Source organism: Corythoichthys intestinalis, chromosome 1 (genome assembly GCF_030265065.1).
Source record: "Corythoichthys intestinalis isolate RoL2023-P3 chromosome 1, ASM3026506v1, whole genome shotgun sequence".
Lineage (NCBI taxonomy): Eukaryota > Metazoa > Chordata > Actinopteri > Syngnathiformes > Syngnathidae > Corythoichthys > Corythoichthys intestinalis.
In genome coordinates, this window is record NC_080395.1 from 37,978,485 (window position 1) to 37,999,724 (window position 21,240).

Here is a 21,240-nt window from a genome sequence, read left to right on the forward strand (position 1 = left end):
GACATAATTTGCCAAATGACACTTAATGACATAAGCATTCAGTAATGCCCATGATAGTGTCATGTCATTATTTAGGCTGTCTTATGATAATATTATGATGCCGCTGTCAAATAACGTGGTACCTAAAAAAATCAACAAATAAGCCGCACTGGACTAAAAGCCACAGGTGTCAAAATGAAGGAAAAAAGTAGCGGCTTATAGTCCGAAAATTACGGTAGCTAAACACACACTGGTATCCAGTGTTGTTAATCTTACTTTAAAAAAGTAATTAATTACTGTTACAAATTACTTCTCCCAAAAAGTAATTGCGTTAGTAACCCAGTTACCTGAATGTAAGAGTAATTAGTTACTTGGCAAAGTAACTGGTGATAATTTTCATGGTTTTTTTGTCCAAAGAACAAACAAAAAAAACCCCCAAAAAACAGGTCACATAATGTGAAGTTTAAAGGGTTTTTGGGACAACTGCCCCAGCCCAATTCTTTACCCTAAACTTAAAGACCAAATGTGAAGTAAGGTTGGCCAACCATGTGTTATGAACGGCAAGCCGTTAATGTGGATCCAAAACACAGACCAGGAGATCAGAGAGCGAATTTTGTATTTAATGAGTACGACAAAGGGAGCACGCTAAGTAACGCGAGTATAACAAAGTACAACTGAGAGAGCACGCAAGAAAACGCGAGTATAAGAAAACACAACTGAGGGAGCACGCCAAAATGGCGTGAATATAACTGAGTAAAAAATTACAATTACAAAATCCAAAAAAGCACAAAAGTAAATGAGATCAAACCAGAACACGATCGAAGAATGTCGGGAAGCACCAAGGGTGACGATGAGCACGCAGCGGTGAGCAAAGCAGGTAACAAGCAAATGCAATAGTCCGACACTCGCAGACGGTGACAGGAGTCCTTAAATAATGAGCGCTCCTAATGCGCCACAGGTGTGCGGCCACGGCCCCGCCCATCCAGCTGAATCAGATGCTGGAAAGAAAAAACAACTGAGAAGGCATACAGATACGACACCATGTTTTTTAATAATATCAATGGCTAAACAATTATAAGCATATTTTCGTTATTTTTTTTAACGCAACCCTTCCAGATTCTTTCTTTAACCCATAGCAACGCCCTTGACAACGAAAATGCTTTTCTTCGACAATCTTCGGAAATGACGTCACACCGAGAACTGCGAAGGAAGTCCGCCATACACACAGTATGGTTGCATTGCTTCTCGGTAAGATGCCACAGTGGTGTGTGGTGATTTATTGTTTTCAATTTAAAGAAAAGTTGTAAGAGTGGCCAAAGGATAGCAGGGCACTTAAATGGACATCTTTTGTTCGCACGAAACGAATGAATTTCACGCCATCATCGAGTAGTGTTCTCTGCTACAAACACTTCGAAGATGCCTGCTTCATCAACTGATCTGCTTATGATCAAGGATTCGCAAAAAAAGTGTGATTTTTGGATAGATGACGGATGACTTTGTCAAAGCAGAGCTGCCAACTGTTGTGGAATGAACAGCAGAAGGTAGTGACGCTAGCTGAAAGGTAACTCGAGGCAAAACCCTGATCGTGTTGTGGAATAAACAGCAGAAGCAAACTCGTGGCAATCCCCGATCATAGTTGTATTGAGTTCTTTTGCCTACACTTATAAATTTGTCAAAACTTTATTTTTATCCCAGGCAATAGTAGGTGGTTTATTTACCTGACATGCTTCGGCGAACACCCCCGCCCCCGTCAGAGGGTCCGAAAGCGGAAATGTTCGGCAAAACACGTCAGGCAAACAAAACCAAACGTCGCTAGCCTCCACCGTTCATTCCACAACACGATCGGGGATTCGTCAAAACTTTTCTTTTATCCCAGGCAATAGTAGGTGGTTTATCCACCTGACATGCCTCGGCGAACACCCCCAACCCCGTCAGAGGGTCCGAAGGCGGAAGTGTTTGCCGAAACATGCCAGGCAAACAAAAGCTAACGTCGCTAGCCTCCACCGCTCATTCCACAACACGATCGGGGATTTGTCAAAACTTTTCTTTTATCCCAGGCAATAGTAGGTGGTTTATTTACGTGACATGCTTCAAATCATAAAAATAATAACAGCCTAAAGTTTACCAATCTTGTAATCTCGATGGGTCTTGTCTCCATTCCATGTCAGATAGTCTGGGCACATTGTTTGCATCCTGATTAGCGTCTGGCTAATACATGTACGGTCCAACATAAAATTCAAACCTCCTCCTCCAACTCTTCAAAAACTTGGATCTCCTCACTTGCGCTTGATCTGTCGCTTATATCACTGTTTGAATCATTGTTTGAAGGGCTTTGTAGGGCGGCCGTATGGAGCGCTGTCATCGCTGTTCTCGGTGTGACGTGTCACTTCCGGGTTCGTTCCTTTTCAGGCTCGAAATTCGGAAACGCGATTATTTTGTCAAATATACAACATAAAAATTATTTTTTCATGCTTTATTTGTTGGACAATGTTTAATTACTTTATTTGTGACCCTATTTAGCATTTTATGAAATTACTTCACATTTGGTCTTTAACTAGACACAGGGTATTTCGGATATTGCGACAACTAGATAGTAACCTTTGCTATGTGTGGAAGTCATTTAATGTTGTGAATCATCCGTTAAAGTTGTTAAAATTGCTCCCGTTATTACATTAGTTCCCTTCTGTCTATTTCCGACATGTGTACATTTTAAAACTGTTTATATCATTTAAAGAAAGATTTAAGTTAAGTTTTGCCGATTTTGGAGCATTTTAGATAAAAAGTTACATAGGTTCACTTGGAAGGTTCTCTATAACAGAGCCTTCCTGAGAAGGCTACTGCTTTAAGATTGCGGCTGTTTACTAACGCGTCTAGTTCTTTGTTATACATGTTGCTAATGCCGCCGTGTCTGTCATTTGCATCTAGTTCTGTATATATGTGATATCTACCGAAGCATCATGTGGGCGTAGTTTGGAGGCTATCGGCTACAGTCAGGTATTATTGGAGCCACCTAGCATCGTACCATCGCGTTTGCCACGGCGTCACACTCCCTTGTCCCCTCTCCACTACTGCTCTGCTCTCTCATCTCCGTGAGTCCGTCTTTTTCAGACTTTCCTCGCGTCAGTCAACCAACATCGTAACGCATAGTAACGCACACCTTTCCCGCCTCAGTAACGGTAACGGCGTTGCCAAGATGAGAAAAGTAATTAATTAGATTACTCACTACTGAAGAAAACAACGCCGTTAGTAACGCCATTATATTCTAATGCCGTTATTAACAACACTGCTGGTATCTCATCTGCAATGAAGCACCATGTCAGGCAAGGATAATGGTGTCAAGGTAAACCCTTTACAGGGCACTCGTTTTACTCATTGGCTCCATTGACAGTGCTGGAGCCCAACCCAGATAGAAGACCGACATTGAACGATGATTTTCCATCAAAATCATGAGTATGGTTGACATCGAAATTTTCTATGTCAAGTGACGTTGAAACAATGTTCTATTGCAGGGGTGTCCAAACTTTTTGCAAAGGGGGCCAGATTTGGTATAGTAAAAATGTGGGGGGGCCGATCTTGGCTGACATCCTTTAAGTAGAACAATATATTTAAGCAAATTTTAGCAAGTCATTCTGTGTGTCACATTTGCTTTATTATTATTTTTAATGAATAATTTCAACAATCTTGCAACTAGCCTTTGTGTGTGTTGAAAAATTGTTGATTTATGATTGAACGGGAAATATGATTGAAAAGTCATTGAATTATGGATGAGCAGCCGTTTTGGTCGAAAATAACATTGATTCAGCGTTGTTCCAATATTATTAATAATCGAAATGACGTTTAGGTTTTGTAAGGAGTTCAATGTTGAAACAATATTAACTAATTCACTCGCAGCCATTTTCACCGGTGCAACCCCCTTCGCTCGTGGCCGTTTTACTGGTTTTGACTGATTTTGCAAGGCCTGCAGAAAATTCTGTTCTATTGCTATATAAACACCACCAAAACAAAGATTAGACTCTCTTCTTTCAGCAGGAAAAAAAGTAAGTTCATATCTTTTTCCATTCTTTAGAAATCAGCATTAGAAAATAGCTTAGTTTGAGCAATTTTCCAATTTCTGATGAAAAAACAGAGAATTTGAGCTTTTTGTGAAAGCATACATTTCAAACATAACTTCGACTTTAACACAGCTATTTTTTGCTTTAGTTACATCCCAAACATCTAAATAATCTTTTCCTTTTACAAGGGTAACATAAACAACAAGACAAATAAAGCTTTTGATAGCAAAGTAACAATTTATTTACATATAACTAACTGAGAGATGACGCTGTTGTGGCTGCGACAGCCGGGTAAACTTTTCCATCAGTGCCGCCTGTCTCATAAAGATGGATTTTTTTGAGTCTCTGCGGGGTCTGCTCAGCGAGCAGTACTGACTCAACGGCATCGTCCGCTGCACTGGTGGTCCCGGTCATTCTGCTCGGTTGTCCAACGCCTGGCATCCCGGGTGTCCTCCATTCGGTCGTCTTCCGCCGGCGCCCCGGCCATACGGTCCGGCCGTTCGTTGCCGTTGAATCCGGTTGCAGGTCCAACCAAATCCAAATGCGCTACCGCCATCCAGTTGCCAGTTTTATTGCTTTAAAATGGATTTTCAGCTTTGTGCGTTGGAGCTATATCAAATCAGAACCTAGAGATGTCTCTTGTAAAGAAAAACAGTTTGGGACACTGAAACAATTAAAAATAGAATGTATTTATCCGTTTTTGGGAGCAAATGAGTTAATTGAGGGTGCAAAAGTGACGTTGATATAAGATCGACAGTGGACTGTTGATCCAACATCTTTTCAACGTCGTTCTGCTATCTGGGAATTCTTTTGGACAGGGAAAGGCTCTCAGCAGATGGTCCATGCGAGCCCTCCCAGTCCAAATGGATTGGATGCTATCGCCGTCAATGGCACTGAGCGTGAGCGGTAACTGTCAGTCCTCACAGTTTAAATGAATTTGATGTCTGTTGTAGTCAATGCAACGCAGGCACTGAGTTAAATGAAATTGGGAGGGTGGGGGTCACCTTTGGAGTATTATGGGGGCGGGGGCATTACCAGAGTATTTTTGTTTTTCATACAGTATTTTATTTATAATTCTCTATATATTTTTAATTAAGACCTGGCCATCACATTTTGACTCATGTAGGCCAAACTATACCAAAGTTTGCCCTTTAAAAGGCTAAGAGTGTCAGGGTGTGGTGGCAAGGTGGACACAAAAGCAGGGAGGGGGAGAGGGAGACTAGGGAGAGGCTCTTGTCGTCAAGGAACTGGACCAATTCGATGTATGTGCACTGAACTTTCTCTTCATATATTTCTGCATCGAAGTCCTCCGCGGATGTGTCCGGCTCATGCAAGATTGCGTCCTTCAGCCCTTGCAGCGGCATGTGTCCAATGAATTTTGCCTCCTACAGTTCGTAATTTGTTTCTTTTCCATCAAAACACAGTCTCAACCACCGGCTTCCAGCGTCTCGTCTGGACCCATAACCTGTTGTTGTTGCCATTTCCGATGCAGCTGAAGTGGGACAAGAACGACACGTCACATGCGTTTTGAGACAATCCACACTTCATTTACACACGTGCAATCCCTAAATAATCAAGCCCGGTGACGTCACCCCAGTGCAACCCGCCCCAACAGTCTACATATGAGAGCACCCCCCCCCCCCCCCCATTCAAACCAACAGAAACAAATGCGAAGGTGGTGGGGAACTCAAAAAATGTTTTAATGATAAACAACAAAAACACAAAGTACAAACAAAAAGTCTGGGGATCAAAAAGGCAGGATTTAAACAAAACTCAGGAGTACTAACCAAAATTGTATCAATACTTACTAAATTGGAGGAACAGGAACACGACGGCTTCGACAGGATACTGACATCGACAATGACGCAAACAGAACAGACAGCACATGGGGAACTTAAATACAGACATGGAATAACGAGACAATGGGGCACATGTGGGTGACACAAGAAGAGGCTGATAGGTGGATACAGAAGGAGCAGGCACAACAGGTGAAAACAATTGATAATCACATGATAAGACACACTAGGGCACAAACCTAACACAACTTAACTCAAGGTACGTTAAATTTAGAAAGAGTTTTAAGGAAATTGGACGAACTAAATTATGGGACAGAGAAAGAAATCCAGTCGTTGAGGACTCGGAGGAGATCAAAAGAACACTGGATTTTCTCTCGCAGGACATGAACGACATTAAAATAAAGCAAGACAATTTTGAATCTTGTAAAAGATGTCGCCGATCTACGTGCATGTCTTGTGGAAAGCGAAAAAAAGTTGGCGGAGCTTGAAAGAAAAAAAGGTGGTGGAGCTGGAAAGAGAGAACACTCACGAGATAATGATGTAATTGAGACTGGATTGAAGATTCAACCCCATTCACATGCTCATGCAGCAACACTGGGCACAAGGGCAAAAGGCACAAATAAATGACTTGGATAGTAGCTCCGCAAAACAACAGGTAATGGCCTTCCTTGCATCTAGAAATATGCAAGTGGATATCAATTCGATTGAAGCATGCCATCCTAGTGAATAATCTGCAGGTGGTGATTATATATATATATATATATATATATATATATATATATATATATATATATATATATATATAAAACACATTTTACACACCGTACCTCACAGTATCTTATTTTTTACTTGATCTTATTAATATAACGTATAATTATAGTACATGTTTTTGGACAGTTATTTTGTATTTAGAGGTACTTAAAGGGTTAATTCCGACAGCGTAGGAACGTAACTCGTTCGTAACCCAGGGACTACCTGTACTGTGATATGACATGAATTGCCTAGGAGTGATTGTTATGTGCTCTGTGATTGGCCAATCCAGGGTGCACGCTGTCAACTCAATACCGGCTAATAGTCTTCAGCTCACCCACAAGAGACATCCAGTGATTATCATGAAAAAGAAATAACAATAGAGAAATCATCATTTATCACATAAAAGCTCTCCATATTATGCATTCAGTCAAACATTCAATAACAGTCATTGCTCTTCTCAAAAATGGCAAGAAAGAAACATGTTTACAAATTTACCTATTTTTTCACACAGTTCTGAAAAGGGAAAAAGGTTTTATTTTTTGTTTTTTTTTCCCCACAGAAAAGGCAAATTTTACCAAAAGAGATTTAGAATTAACCACTCAACCTTGGAAGCTCATTTTTAATTGATAAACAACAAATGCCAAGGATAAAATGAGTTGCAATGTTTGGGTGTTATGAAAGCAAAACATAAAACATTAATCAATATATTATAACAGTATTGTATTAAAGGGCATGCATGAAAGTGGGTGAAAAGTTACCTTTAAAACAGGAAGAAATTTATAAAAATGGGTGAATGTCAACCAAAATAGCATATTTGGTGGGGATTTACAGCCAAATTAGGCATTATGGATTGGTGCTGCTTCCAAAATATTTGCATGAATTACATATGCAGCATATTGAAATTAGCCCAACTCGTGTTATCTGCAGGTGATACATTTTTAGATAAAATATTGTTAGGTTACAAAGAGGCATTATATTGTAGCAATATTTTTTTGTAAGCTATATCCAACTGCACTTAATTCCTTCTCAACCAAAGACTTAAAATAATCCTGTTTTTTGATGTTCAACTGCTAATAAATACAGAACAAAAAAGAGTAGACACAAACCTTTTTGTTATATATAATGCAAAATGGGATTATAATCTTCCTTTTTATATTTTTGTGTTCATGTAGTCAGAGAACACATTAATCTGGCGATTGAAAGAATTAAGAGGATATGTTGTGACATGTTTGGTAGTAAACGAGTTAATCAACTGAGCGTTGTCTATATTTAGATTTATATTTATATAAATCAAATAACCAAAATGTTTGAGCCACTTGCTGTGTACTTTAAAACACAATCACAATAATCAACACATTCAAGGCTGCAAAAGACTACATTATATTCCAAATTAGAATACTCCAATTGTTTATAAACCTGTCTAAAGTCTATAAAGTGCTTGGCAAATTTATCAGCGCATGCAGCTTCACTCAAGGTTTGTGATACAACTGTATTAATAATTATTTTTGAATTTTTAAAAAATCCATTTGATATTACTATGTAGCTGTTCAGCATAAATGATCTTTTTTTTTAAAATGTTAAAATACTGTAATAACTGTTTGCTAGCCTTGAAATTTCACATTCAGACTTCAGCAAACCAATACTAATGCATATCATTGTTCATTTTTTTAATGATGCCATATATAGTTATTTAATTGCATTTCTGTACAATAAACACTTGTCATTGAATTGAATGTTATGCTTGAGTACTAGAAAAGCAACAAGTTAACGAGCTAATGTTTGAGAATAAAAAAGAAGTGAATTCAGTTTGAAATTGCTAATATCTGTTCAAAACTAGTCAGCATCAATGCACTACCTGAAGCTGGAAGGTCTCTGTGCATTCATATGATCAGTGTTCTAATAAATTTGTGGAGTATATCCTCTATCTTTTTTTGTAATCTGGTTGCCAGTGACAGAATTCAGTACTACAGTACTAAAGTCCCCGTTATCTCTGTTAAAAAAAAAAAAAAGCTTACTGTTTATGCAGCTATGACTTTAATACTACATAAATCACAGGTGAAGTAAAGCTCATTAGATGATCCACAAAGCAGTCGCTCATGTTAAATGCTGTCTTTGGTGAAAAATGGCTGCCATAATCTCTTATTAACATCATGCAAACACGTGCAGCTTCTGATAAACACACACTCTCACACATCCCAACTGCTGTCGAGATTTGCATTGGGTCCTGTGATGTGATTGCATGCAGAATATGCAGTGATATTATCAAACCTGATCAGACTCTGGTGTTGTATTATTGTGGGAGAGCAGGTGCTGCTGGCCCAATTACCATACAGCTGAAAGCACAAAGAGAAAAACTTTACTCCCTGTATGTGCCCCCCCTCCACTCGCACACACGCTCCCCCTTTCTCCCCCACAAAGTCTCTTAATGACAGCCACGCGAGTGACACACCACCAAGTCTCTTTTTACTGCCTGCACCACGAGAGACGCAGTCCAACGCAGTGGAAGACTTTGCGCAATTGAGTGCGTATTTGCCGCACGTTTTAGTGACGGTATAATAACATTTCTTAGGGGTGTGCATCATCAGGGATGAATTCGCTTGACGAGGTGTAAAGTTGTGCATCTACTGGCCACAAAGATAAACCCATTAAAAGAGGAGTGTGAACATGTGAAAGCCGCACCAGGGCTTACACTGTAGGAATGTGGCCCGGCAGATGGTCCGGGCTGAACGCTTGGACCATGAATTTGGCCCCCTGGGGGTGTACCGGGCATGCTTCACGTACAGTTGAAGCTCATTTTGGAGTCCACTGTCGACTCACACTGGTTCATCTTGGAGTTGAATGTAAATTGGGTATCAAGGGGGAGTATCAGGAGGGGAAGCGAGTGGTTGTTGTACATTTAACAGCTCTCTATAGCCATTTGGTGTGTCCCTTTGAGAGAAAGAGAGAAAAGCGAGGAGGGGTGGGACGAGAAAAAAGTTGTGCGCACCCATCTAACCCCCCCTTTTTTGTGATGGCCCCGGGGCGGACTTGTGGTGGTGGTGGGAGGGAGGGGAAGAAGAGGAGCAGAGGGGCTTATTTGCATCTTATTACCCTGCGCATACTGGTCTGATATAAAAGCCTGTGCAGGAGCGTTGAGCCATCAGACACACGCACTGTTAGTAAGAGAGACCAAGAGAGACTTGTTTTCCTCGCTTGGGACCACCTTTTCATCAATCAAGTAGGGAGGGGGACACAACAAGGACATCAACTTTTTTGCGCAAGATTATTGGAGTTATTTCATACCGGGATTTCTTCCAAGGAGCATTCATTTGCGGATTATTATTATTTTTTTGACAAGTACATTTCTAATTTAACAACAGAGGCGCGCATGGGAGAATAGAAGACAATCATCAGGAAAGTGAATTCGGACTTAAGGAAGAAACCGTCAAACTTTCCCCATGATTTTTTGAGTTGAGCTACAGCAACCTGTGGGGCTTTGAGTGCTTGTTTTGAACGGGCTGTCAACACAATGGGACGCCTGTGTCTGACCTTGGTTGTCACTCTCTCCCTTTTCACCTGCCAGGTACTGTCGCAATTATTGAAGTGGGCTTTGCGCGCGTTGGCTGCGTTTTTACGCAATCACTTGCTGCGCATTTTTAAGTTAGCACGCTTAAATAAAAGCGCCCTAATGATTGCTTGTTTCTAATATAAATTACATGTACTTTAGGTTTTGTGCTCAGGGGTGTTTGAGCTGAAGCTGCAGGAGTTTCTAAACAAGAAAGGGGTGGCGGGGAACGCCAACTGTTGCCCCGGCGGCGGCTCGGCTCATCGGCCGGGCCACCAACAGTGCGAGTGCAAGACTTTCTTTCGAATCTGTCTCAAGCACTACCAGGCTAACGTGTCCCCCGAGCCCCCATGCACATACGGCGGAGCGGTGACCCCAGTTCTGGGCTCCAACTCCTTCCAGGTGCCGGAGACCAACGCGGACACCTTCACCAATCCGATCCGCTTCAATTTCGGATTCACGTGGCCGGTGAGTGATATTAACTCGTTGAAAACAATGGACGTCCAATTAAACTGTTAGGAAGGACTGTGAATGCAATGCGAATGATCGCTGCCAAACCTCCCAGTCAAACAAAGTTGGACGTCTCGCACCGTCAATGGCAGCCAATGAGTTAATTAAAATCCTATTTTCAGTATTTACTTTTTGTGCAGGATAATTGAGTGATTTCTGGACCACATTTGCTCCAAAAGAGTGTTCAAACGCAGCAGATGCTCCTAAAATTGTGAGGGTCTTTGTCAGCAGTGTGTGAGAAGGTCTATTGTAGTAGAGTGTGTGTTTGTGGGGAAGGGGGTTGGGGGTATTGGGGGTGTCGCGGAGTGAAGGGGGATTTGGTCGGGTGGTGTTTTCACCAAACGCCCCTCTCCGTCCAGGCGTGGTGGGAAATTTAACATCCTCAGAGTTGGCACATCATTGGCAGCGCAGCGTGAAATTCCGCCTCGTTTGCTTCACGACGGAATCCTAGTGCGATAGTGGCAGTGGCGTGAAAGGGAAGCAGGTAGCCTTATTAGGCCCCCCTAATCACGACCGTTCAATGAGGCCATGAAGTTTATTGGGAGGCATCCATTATTGCTGCACCTTCTTTAACTCTTTATAGGGCAAGTGACTATTTTTTGGGGTAATTAATGAAATCGTAACGACCTGGGGTCCACTTAGGTGAACATCACATTTTGGGTCATATAGGCCACAATATTAGCATTTGGTAAACAAGTGTAGCCTACATGATCCACAATTAGATGTCTACATATATGGACAAGAGGTCTCAGTCATACCAATTACAATGACTAAGCAGAATCCTAAAAAAGAAATACAGTCTTGTTATAGCCCCTAATAATAATTGCTAAATAATACATAAAATAACAGTTATACCTTTTTTATTAAATACATTTTTTGCCTATGAGAATAAGTGCAGATTTATCACTTTTTATTTGAAGCTTTTTAAATGAAAGAATGAAATAAAAATAATATTTACTGTTTTCTGTTTTTTTTAAATTTCTTTTTAAAATAAGAAACTATGTTAAAACTTTTTTTTTTAATTAAATGAATAAGAGAATATCAAAATTTGAATCATTGTTTGTTATTGACGATAGACGTCCAATTAATTTAAACTGGGAAGACTTTCATCTTTCTGTGCAACTGATGGCGGTAGACCGCCGATCCATTTTGACAGGTTGGCAGCGATCATTAGCTGCCACACTTTTCCTTCAGTCAAAATAGATTGGACAACTAGCACCGTCAATGGCATCAAATGAGTTAAATGAGTGTCTTATAAAGGGTTTAGCAACTCTGTAGGCTGAGCAGCTGTTGACTCTCCTTGTCTCCCTTTTTTTTCTTCCCCAGGGGACATTTTCACTGATCATTGAGGCTCTGCACACAGACTCCCTGGACGACCTGGCAACAGGTGGGTGACAGCCAGAGCAACAGTAGTGTAACCTGAAGACACACCAGCAGGCTAATAGTGGCATTGTTTTCCGCTTTATTTGGAGTTTTTTCACTTAACTATTCATTGCTGCAGTAAAGAATAACATGAAACGTGCTATTCAACTGTGTTAATTTAACTATGTACTCACAGAGCATTGGGACTATAGGTAATATAATAACTGTCTTACAGGGATACTCACCTTGCTTCAGTAAGTAAGGCAAACACAAGGAGGGTTGTAACAAGATGTCAGATAAAGGACATACTTTGGGCAGGTGTCACCTACAAGCATTATCTTATCAACATAGTGCTAATGATAACTAACTGACCACTACTCAGACGTGTGGAGATAAAAGAAACTGTTTAAAACACAGCTTTGAATCCATCTAAAACAACTGTTTTGAATGGTGATGATTACTTCTCGTGACTTTTACAGACAACCCAGAGCGCCTCATCAGCCGCATAACCACTCAACGTCACCTGACAGTGGGAGAAGAGTGGTCCAAAGACATGCAGACGTCTAGCGGGACGGAGCTACGTTACTCTTATCGATTCCTGTGTGATGAACATTACTATGGCGAGGGCTGCTCCGTGTTCTGTCGGCCCCGAGACGATGCATTCGGACACTTCACCTGTGGAGAGCGTGGCGAGATCATTTGCAACTCTGGCTGGAAGGGACAGTACTGCACTGAACGTAAGGCTCTCTCGGTTTGTTTACATCCATGTATGGGATAGAATGTTAACATGATGTTTCTCGTGCCACTTTATTTAAATTCATTTATGTTCGTCTGTGTAAAACCAAGCAAAATACATCATGTTCAATCATGCCTATAATTCGACCTATGATAATGGCTTCAAATGGCATCCAGTCGTTAGTCATTTAAAAAGTTAGTTACCCCAACAGTCACTTGGCTGTCGCTACTGTTCAGAGACCCCCAGTCTCCCCTCCCCATAGCCTAATGCAGGGCCCGTGTGCAACAGGCGTCAGTTAGTTATCCCCAAGCACCAGAGGCCTCCATTCTAATGAGCCGCAGTGGCTCCTCAGTAATTCACACGCCGCGTGCCTTCCATTAGACCACTGGGGCCTCCTCACCCCCAAACCTCCTCCCCGATTGGCCAAGTGGGGGTCCTGTATTGTTATGGCTCGGGCCGGTGATTGGCCAAGCGGGGCTGTGTATTGTTGTGCAGGGGGCAGCTGCTCGGTGCGAGGAGACAATGGAGCAGCTGTCTGGTGGTTAGCTCCACACAGACCAGCTGGCCCTGGGAGAGAGGTGGTTGGAGGGGGTTAGAGGGACTGGGTGAGAGGAGAGATGGGAGGAGGAAAGGAGGGATGCTGATGGCGAGAGGAAAAGAAGCAGAAATAGGGCAGGACGATGGTAGAGGGAGGAGAAACATATTGAGAGGACACTTTAGGTGTACAGTTTAGTAGATGGTGGTCGGTGGGTAGGGGGTGGTGGGCTAGGGTGAGAAAAAAAGACTTCAGACCCACAGTCAAGCGGGAGAAAGGCGGCTTTGTGTGGGATGCTTTTGTGTTGGTGAGCAACCATGTTAATAGAGAGGGCCTGTTGGCTGCTATGGTAGCTTTGGACACCAAAAAAAAAAAAAAAAGGGGGGGGGGGCTCGGTGTCTAAAGCCACCATGGTCCTGAAGGTAAACAGTCCAGCATATTGAGCAGCATCGTCTAACCTAATACTCTAGCGTGTGGTCGTTATCAGCAATTGCTTCTTGACCCCAATTCCTCCCGCTGTTTGACTGTTTTGCACTGAGGCAGCTGCGTTTTTATTGACCTTCTATCAGTGGCTCAAAGTATAGAATAAAAAGCTGAGAGACAGGTGAGCAGGTAAAGAAAAAGCCAGGAAGACCATTTAACAACCTATCAAACAATCAAACAGATAAGGGTAACAGGTACCGGTATGTTTCGCTTTACTCACCTTTATGCTTTGTTTTTTCCTCTGCAGCAATTTGTCTTCCTGGCTGTGATGAAAATCATGGCTTTTGTGAGAAACCTGGAGAATGCAAGTAAGTTTAGTTTAGAAATTACTTCTGTTCCTTCATTTTTAACAGACACACTTTGGTGTGGTGTTTGTCCTGGCTTTGTTACTAACAGAATTTGATTCATGGTGGGTTCCAGGTGCCGTGTGGGATTCAGTGGTCGTTACTGTGATGATTGTATCCGTTACCCTGGCTGCCTCCATGGTACGTGCCAACAACCCTGGCAATGTAACTGCCAGGAGGGTTGGGGTGGCCTCTTCTGCAACCAGGGTGAGTCTCAGGCATATTTGCAATGCAATCGTGGTTCCTTGCATGCTAAAATGCTGTGAAAATTCTTATTTGATTAAAAAAAATGTTGCTCTTTCCAGATCTGAACTATTGTACACATCACAAGCCTTGTCTCAATGGTGCCACCTGTACCAACACTGGCCAGGGCAGCTACACATGCTCCTGTCCACCTGGCTATACAGGTGCCAGCTGTGAGATCGAGGTCAATGAATGTTCTGGAAACCCTTGTCGCAATGGTGGCAGCTGCTCTGTAAGTTTAACTAGAGAGTTGTCAATATAATTGCTCAGTTAAACAAGGACGCAGGTAATCATTTACCTTCTTTGCAATAAAGGATCATGATGGTGGATATAAGTGCACCTGCCCACCTGGTTTCTATGGCAACAACTGTGAGTTGAGTGCCAGTAGCTGTGCGGATGGGCCTTGCTTCAATGACGGACGTTGTGTTGATAACCCTGAGGGGGGCTACTTCTGTCAGTGCCCCACAGGATACGCCGGATTCAACTGTGAAAAAAAAATTGACCACTGCTTGTCCAACCCCTGTTCAAATGGTAAGTTTTCCTCTGCTCGGTTGTATTTGTGGCATCTTCATCAATACTTGCGCTGTTATGTAAAATACAAGTGAATTCAAAGCTAAATTTTTGCTGTTTTTTTCCGGCTGCAGGTGCAGAATGTGTGGATTTAGTCAACTCTTACCTCTGTCAGTGTCCTGAAGGGTATTTTGGTACCAACTGTGAGGACAGTAGCAGCAGCAGCCTCTCTGGACACTGTCAGTCTTTTCCTTGTCAGAATGGTGGAACATGCCAAGAGGGAGCCAATGGCTACACATGCAATTGTCCTCCAGGTATAACTTATTTTGCATAATGACCTCCTTGTGTTATTTTAAAACATATAAAATACATTAGCTGACTCCTAAATCTGATTTCGTATTGTGCAGGGTACACCGGCAAAAACTGCAGTTCCCCCATCTCCCGCTGTGCTCACAATCCTTGCCACAATGGAGCCACCTGCCATGAACGTGGCAACCGCTTTGTGTGCGCCTGTGTGCCAGGCTACGGTGGGCACAACTGCCAGTTCCTCTTACCAGAAGTCCCCAAGGGTCAGCCAGTGGTAGATGGACCAGACAGACGATATTCCTCCCTGGAAAGTGACATTTTTGACGATACTGACAATGACGACAACGGCTTCCCCTGGACAGCAGTGTGCGCTGGCATCTTCCTCGTTCTCGTGATTCTCATAGGTTGCTCTGTTTTGGTAGTCTATGTTCGAGTCAAACTGCAGGATCGGCAAAGTCATCGCAGTGACAGCGTCCGTAGCGACAGCCACGAGACGATGAACAATCTGACGACCACCAACAACTGCCTCCGGAGTGATAAGGAGCTGGGTGCTGTAATGACAACATCCATTAAAAACACAAACAAGAAGGCAGAGTACCATTCTGAGCTGGCTGGTTCGCTTGGTGGTCTGAGTGGGATTGGTGGGCTCAATGGACTTGGTGGATCAGAGAAGCATGGATTCAAGACTCGCTACTCCAGTGTGGAGTACAATCTCGTGCATGAGCTGCGGCCTGAGGAGGTGTCACTGTGTAAACAGGAGGACCATGATGGGCCTGAGGTGAAATGTGAGATGCTGGAAGAGTCTGATACAGAAGAAATATCAAGAAAAAGACAAAATAGGTAGATATTATAGTGTATTTGAACACAATTAAGATAAAAAAATAAGTAAATATGTGAGCATTTGGCTAAATTTCCATTTCATGTCTGTCCTGTAGTGACGCTTCAGAAGAGAAACAAGTGGAAGAGTCGCTGAGCTGCAGCGAAGCAATGTATCAATCATCCTACGATCTGAACCAACATGCCGGCAGTGATCTTAAATACCAATCCTCAAGTGATGTCAAATACCAATCAAGCTGTGATGTAGAATGTCAAAGCGGGGCCAGCGGTGTCAGCAAGTACCAGTGCACCACAGACACCAAATACCAGTCAGTGTACGTAATATCAGACCAGAAGGACGAGTGCTTAATCGCCACAGAGGTGAGATGCAATACATGCAAACCGAGCAGATTGCAAAATGGGTTAGAAATGTTTCACCTTTGTAAAAATGTCATTCGTCTTGCAGGTATGATGCCTATCTGGACCAATCCTAACCAGGTCCTTCTGGATAATGATGGTCCTCGCTAACCCTGAGCAGTACAGCTCAGCTTGTCTCCGGGAGGTTTTACTCCTGCGGTTTGCTGCTGTTCCCTGGAATGTACCGAAGGATCCTGGAGCCAAGGTGCCGCTGATCCAGTACAGTCAGTGAATATTGGACAATGCTGACATCAAATGAGGATGTTGGACTCATACCTGATGCTCAGCGCTATGAAGTACCTTCCAAGCACCTGAAATGCTGCAGGCCTATTTCAAATTTGAAACAACAATGGACTGTACTGTATACTCCTGCTATTCGGTGACTTTTGCTGAAGAATTTTGGAAGAGCGCTAAAATGAAATATTGCCATCACTGTGGATTCCATTCCTTTTGGAACAAGGAAACAGTGACCCGGATGATGAAATTGTAGTACCGTGGAGTACTGATTGATTGAACAGAGTAGTACCTATGGAGTACTGAGAACTTATGTGTTGTAGTACTGTACTATGTGCTATGGTTATTACAGTACAGTGTCAAAGCTGTCATAGATGACAGTGCATGTTCTGTGCGGTGCTGCAGAGGACAGAGTGTAGACATGGCAAGGGTAGAAGCCATTCCAAGGCACAGTAGTCACAGCTGTAGCCAATTTCTTAAAAGACAACAAACAAGTGTCAAGAACACAAGTGGGCCGAATTCACATTTTTAAGTCTGCAGCACTGATGGACTGTCGGCTGAGCTGGTTCTCAGCAGAGCTTAAAGAACTGAAGACTCCAATAGTGACTGCATCGATCCGACATGGATCCTGTTGGGCCATACTGGCCCCTGACCCTGAAGGTTGAGATATACAACGCAATGTTTTTGGCAAAACATTAATAAGAAGAATTTACATGCTAAAAGTCACTGAAAATAATCAAACATAGTTCATGGGATGCTTTATTACCATTGTAGAGTTCTTTCTCCCAAAGTCTGGTGCTGTTTTGTGTCTATGTCAAGCTATGAAGGATTCGTCCGAACTGCCAAGACCTCATTGCACTATGGGGGTGTATGTGTGTAGCATATGTTTATGAGAGTGTATGAGAACAGATGAGGTAACCTCTGCCTCCGCCTGTTAGCCAGTCATCAATTAGCTACCATCACCCTTGCCTGCTCACTGTTTGTTAGCGTCATGTGATTCATGTTTTTAATCTTATTTTTTATTATTGAAACAAAGATGTTCTTTTAATTTAATTATTGTTATTTGTGTTACAATTTGGTGTGGTATTCTGTGTTATAATTTAAGTTTGACTGTTTTTTAATTTGACATAATGTCTGTGTGTGGATGTGTGTGTGCATGTACTGTATGTATGCATATATGTGTGTATGTTTGTGTTAGGCACTTGAGACCACTGTGACTGTCTTGTATTTAAAAGAGATGTTGTATGTACAGAGCCTGTCATTTTTATTACTGGAAAACAGCGCAATATTTTTCCAAAATAAAAGAGGAAATATTAGTAGTTCTGTGTTGAAATGTTTGTATTCATGTTTTGTTAATGTTTAATTGCAAGATGTCGCATTCCAGTTAATATGCACAAAGAAAAACGTATGAGAAATGGAAACAATTTATTTCCCATGAGATATTTTAAGCTTGAGACAAGACAATCCAAAAAATAGTAGAGAGATTACTTGTTGCCAAGTGATAGTGTCGTGGTATGTGTGTTTGTGAGTGTGTAACAGGGCAGAAGACTGTCTCCTTGTGAAACCACTAAATGAAGCAAAGATACACCCCATAATCATAGACCAATTTGCAAGACCAGTCATCCCTTTGTGCGTGCGTGAATCGGTATGCATATGACACAGGGATCACTTTATGATTCTATTAGTAATGTGTCTTGACAGAATTGTCAAAGAAAGTTTTGTCCAAACAATGTCTTGAGTATCAGAGCATGTGTCTGTGAGTGTGTGCGTGCGTGAGTGTATATTTGTAAGATCTTGTTTAAAGGGAAGGGATATTTATAGCTAGAGAGGGAAACCACAGTCTAGATTTAGTCCTGGTGGCCTCTGTCTGACTATGATGTGCATAAGCGTATGTGTCTTAATGCGTCCATGTGTATATAGTACATGTCATTTGGTGACCACTGGGTGTGTTGAATTAGTCATCAAAGAAGCTAATTCGACTTGAAGTCTTATAAACTCTTGTAAGGATGAGGCAGGGGAACCAGATGAATAAAATGAACACATATTCAATTAGGTCCAAAAGTATTCAGATAGTGGCAGCAGTTTTTATGTTGCCTCACTACATCACCACAGTGGAGAGCTGCAATTTGAGAGATTTCACAAACACATGGTGGCAATCATTTTCAAATTGCAGCAGTTTTTTTGCACTGTAACAACATTTTTCATTGGTTTAAGAGTGTTAAGATAATTAGCAAAATTGTAAATACATATTAACCCAATAGTGTGCATCCTATACTGTTCCTTCTAATTTGGATGATGTTTTGTTAATACATTTATTTATATTTGCTTTGACTGGTTAAATTTAATATGCGGACTGGGACTTATTTTGGTGATGTCAGACATTTTTGAATATTCATTTTCATGGTGGACTTGGTAAAAAAAAAAAGTGGAAATTGTGAAGGCAGGTCACCCACCACCGTTTTCTTGGTGGCTTGGCATTACGTAATAGCAGAAACAACAACAGCTCTAACTACCCAAAACAAAGCTTTTCATACACCTATTCCTGAGGAAAAACAACCAATAGGACACAGAACTTACAGAACTTAAAATTTAGGCCTTGTTCAGACTTGCAGCCAAAATCCCAATTTTTTGCCCATCCAGATTCTGTTAAGACTCTTTTGTAGTCTGAAAAGTCACATTGCATTTTTGCAAGACTGATTGAAACAACATACATACAGTTTCAAATCAAATATGGACAAGATGCCTCTCAGTCTGAACAGCTAAAATGGGTTTTGACTCTCCATGACATCCCTCTACACTGGTTGACACCTTTGTTGCTATAGCAACCTGTCAGATGGGTCAATAATAAGGTTCTGTCTGAACAGACCCAGATCAGATTTGGACACTTGCTAAAAATTGTGTGAACAGCCAGCCCTAAAAATGGATTTAAAGATTAATCCAACTGGAATCACACATGCCTGCATGCCTGTTTCACAATAGCGGCAGCCTTACTTGAGCAAGCTTATTTACTATAGTCCCAAGGACCAATGCATTTCCTTTTCATTGTTGCACAAGAAAACAGCGACTTTTATTGTTTTAAGGCGTACGGGAGATTATAATAACAGTGTAACGAGTTTTACAAGTTTTGGCGAGAAGGTGAATAGTTTTTTTGTTATTTGTGAACTACATTTCCACACAAACGCACATCGAGATATCATTAGCTTAGCAAGGAGAGCTGTAGGAACCATTTTTTCGGGTGTCCTACAGCTCACAAAACTTTAAAACGTTTAATAACTGCATTTATCAAGTTTAACTTGGCCGTGATTTGTGTGTATCCCTCCGCCGAAATGTTATAGGACAGTAGGGTTGCCACCTTTCAGAAATAAGAAATACGGGACGCCCCCCTCGCACCCAAAGCTGTACAGGCAGAGAAAAAAAGGGACATCCCCAAAACTCTTAAAATGCATAGAAATGGATCTATTCATTTATATTCCGTATTAGCTCAATACGGAACGCAACATTTAATTCCCAATTTCTGATTGTTCCTTATTTTAAGGGACAGGTGGCAACCCTATAGCACAGATATCAGTACGCCTGCCCCTTTGCTATTGAATTCAGTGTTGACGTCAGCGCGGCAACGCTATAATAGTACTCTCGGTCCAAAACGGCTGCCAGCGCTCACTTTCGGCGAGAAGCCTTCTCCCACATATACAATCAATGAGTTGCACACCCTTTCACGCTGGGCCGCTGCTAGTGTGAAATAGCCTCTTAAGTCATGCTACCATCGTGGAAGTTGTGGGTAATGTTTTTTTTTTTTTTTTTTTTTTTTTTACTGCGCTAACGCTAGCTTAGCGTGTCTATCTCTGCTAATTTGTTTGATGCAAATATGAATTCTCTAAATTTGAGAATTGCAGCCGGGACAGTGGGGTACAAGAAAAGTTCTAACAATGCATAACTCCCCTTGGAAAGCATAAGCAAACAAAAAAATACAGTCCATATGAACTTCATTTCATGGTCAGGCCTTTTAAAAAGGTAAGTTTGTAAAAAAGCCAAAATGTGTAACTTGGGTTGTTTTCAAATTGGCTTACGATTCGCTAAACTCTCACAGCTTTCGCACAATATGACTCATCCTGCGCATTTGGAGTGACCACACGTGGCAGCAAGCGGAAGCGGTCACTAGGCCAGTGCTTACGGGCAATAACGGGATGTTTTCTTTCTCAAAGACTACGACTGTGACCGCTCAAAAAGTATTTGCTTGTATTACACAAGCGGCGGGCGGTTGTTAGCACATACCATGGTAAGCTTTTTAACTTAACTTTTTTTTCACTGTCACAATAGCTTTTTCGCTGAGTTGGAAAATCACAGGAGACAGGCTTAGGGACTGTCCTTTGTTGCCACTACGCTGTCCTGTAGCCCTGAACAGCCGCACACACTCGCATCCTCCCTCTGGTGTCAATAGTCACACAAAGCCCTGGTCACTGGATGCCATATGCTTCATAAAGAGCAGCTCTTTGAACTTCTAAGGGACATAGCTCTGTCCTTCATGCTACAATGCACACAGAAGAGTATAGTTTATCTCAGATGTTTTACAGGGAAGAAAGAAAACTAAAAACTAAAACTAGTGTTTACAGGCAATGTTTT

The 21,240-nt window shown here is 41.8% G+C and overlaps 2 protein-coding genes across 18 annotated transcripts in view; one reads left to right on the forward strand and one right to left on the reverse strand.

Annotated features, from left to right (window-relative positions):
- fam120b (family with sequence similarity 120 member B) overlaps nt 1-21,240 on the reverse strand; it is a 145,805-nt gene that overhangs the window by 47,542 nt on the left and 77,023 nt on the right. The window lies entirely within an intron of this gene.
- Nucleotides 9,755-17,893, forward strand: dld (deltaD). The gene is made up of 12 exons (XM_057817241.1): nt 9,755-10,142; nt 10,287-10,592; nt 11,961-12,021; nt 12,476-12,733; nt 13,998-14,058; nt 14,171-14,301; nt 14,400-14,569; nt 14,652-14,868; nt 14,982-15,161; nt 15,255-15,993; nt 16,089-16,350; nt 16,436-17,893. Exons 1-12 carry the CDS (start codon nt 10,089-10,091, stop codon nt 16,439-16,441), a joined length of 2,445 nt encoding a protein of 814 aa, XP_057673224.1. The 5' UTR covers nt 9,755-10,088; the 3' UTR covers nt 16,442-17,893.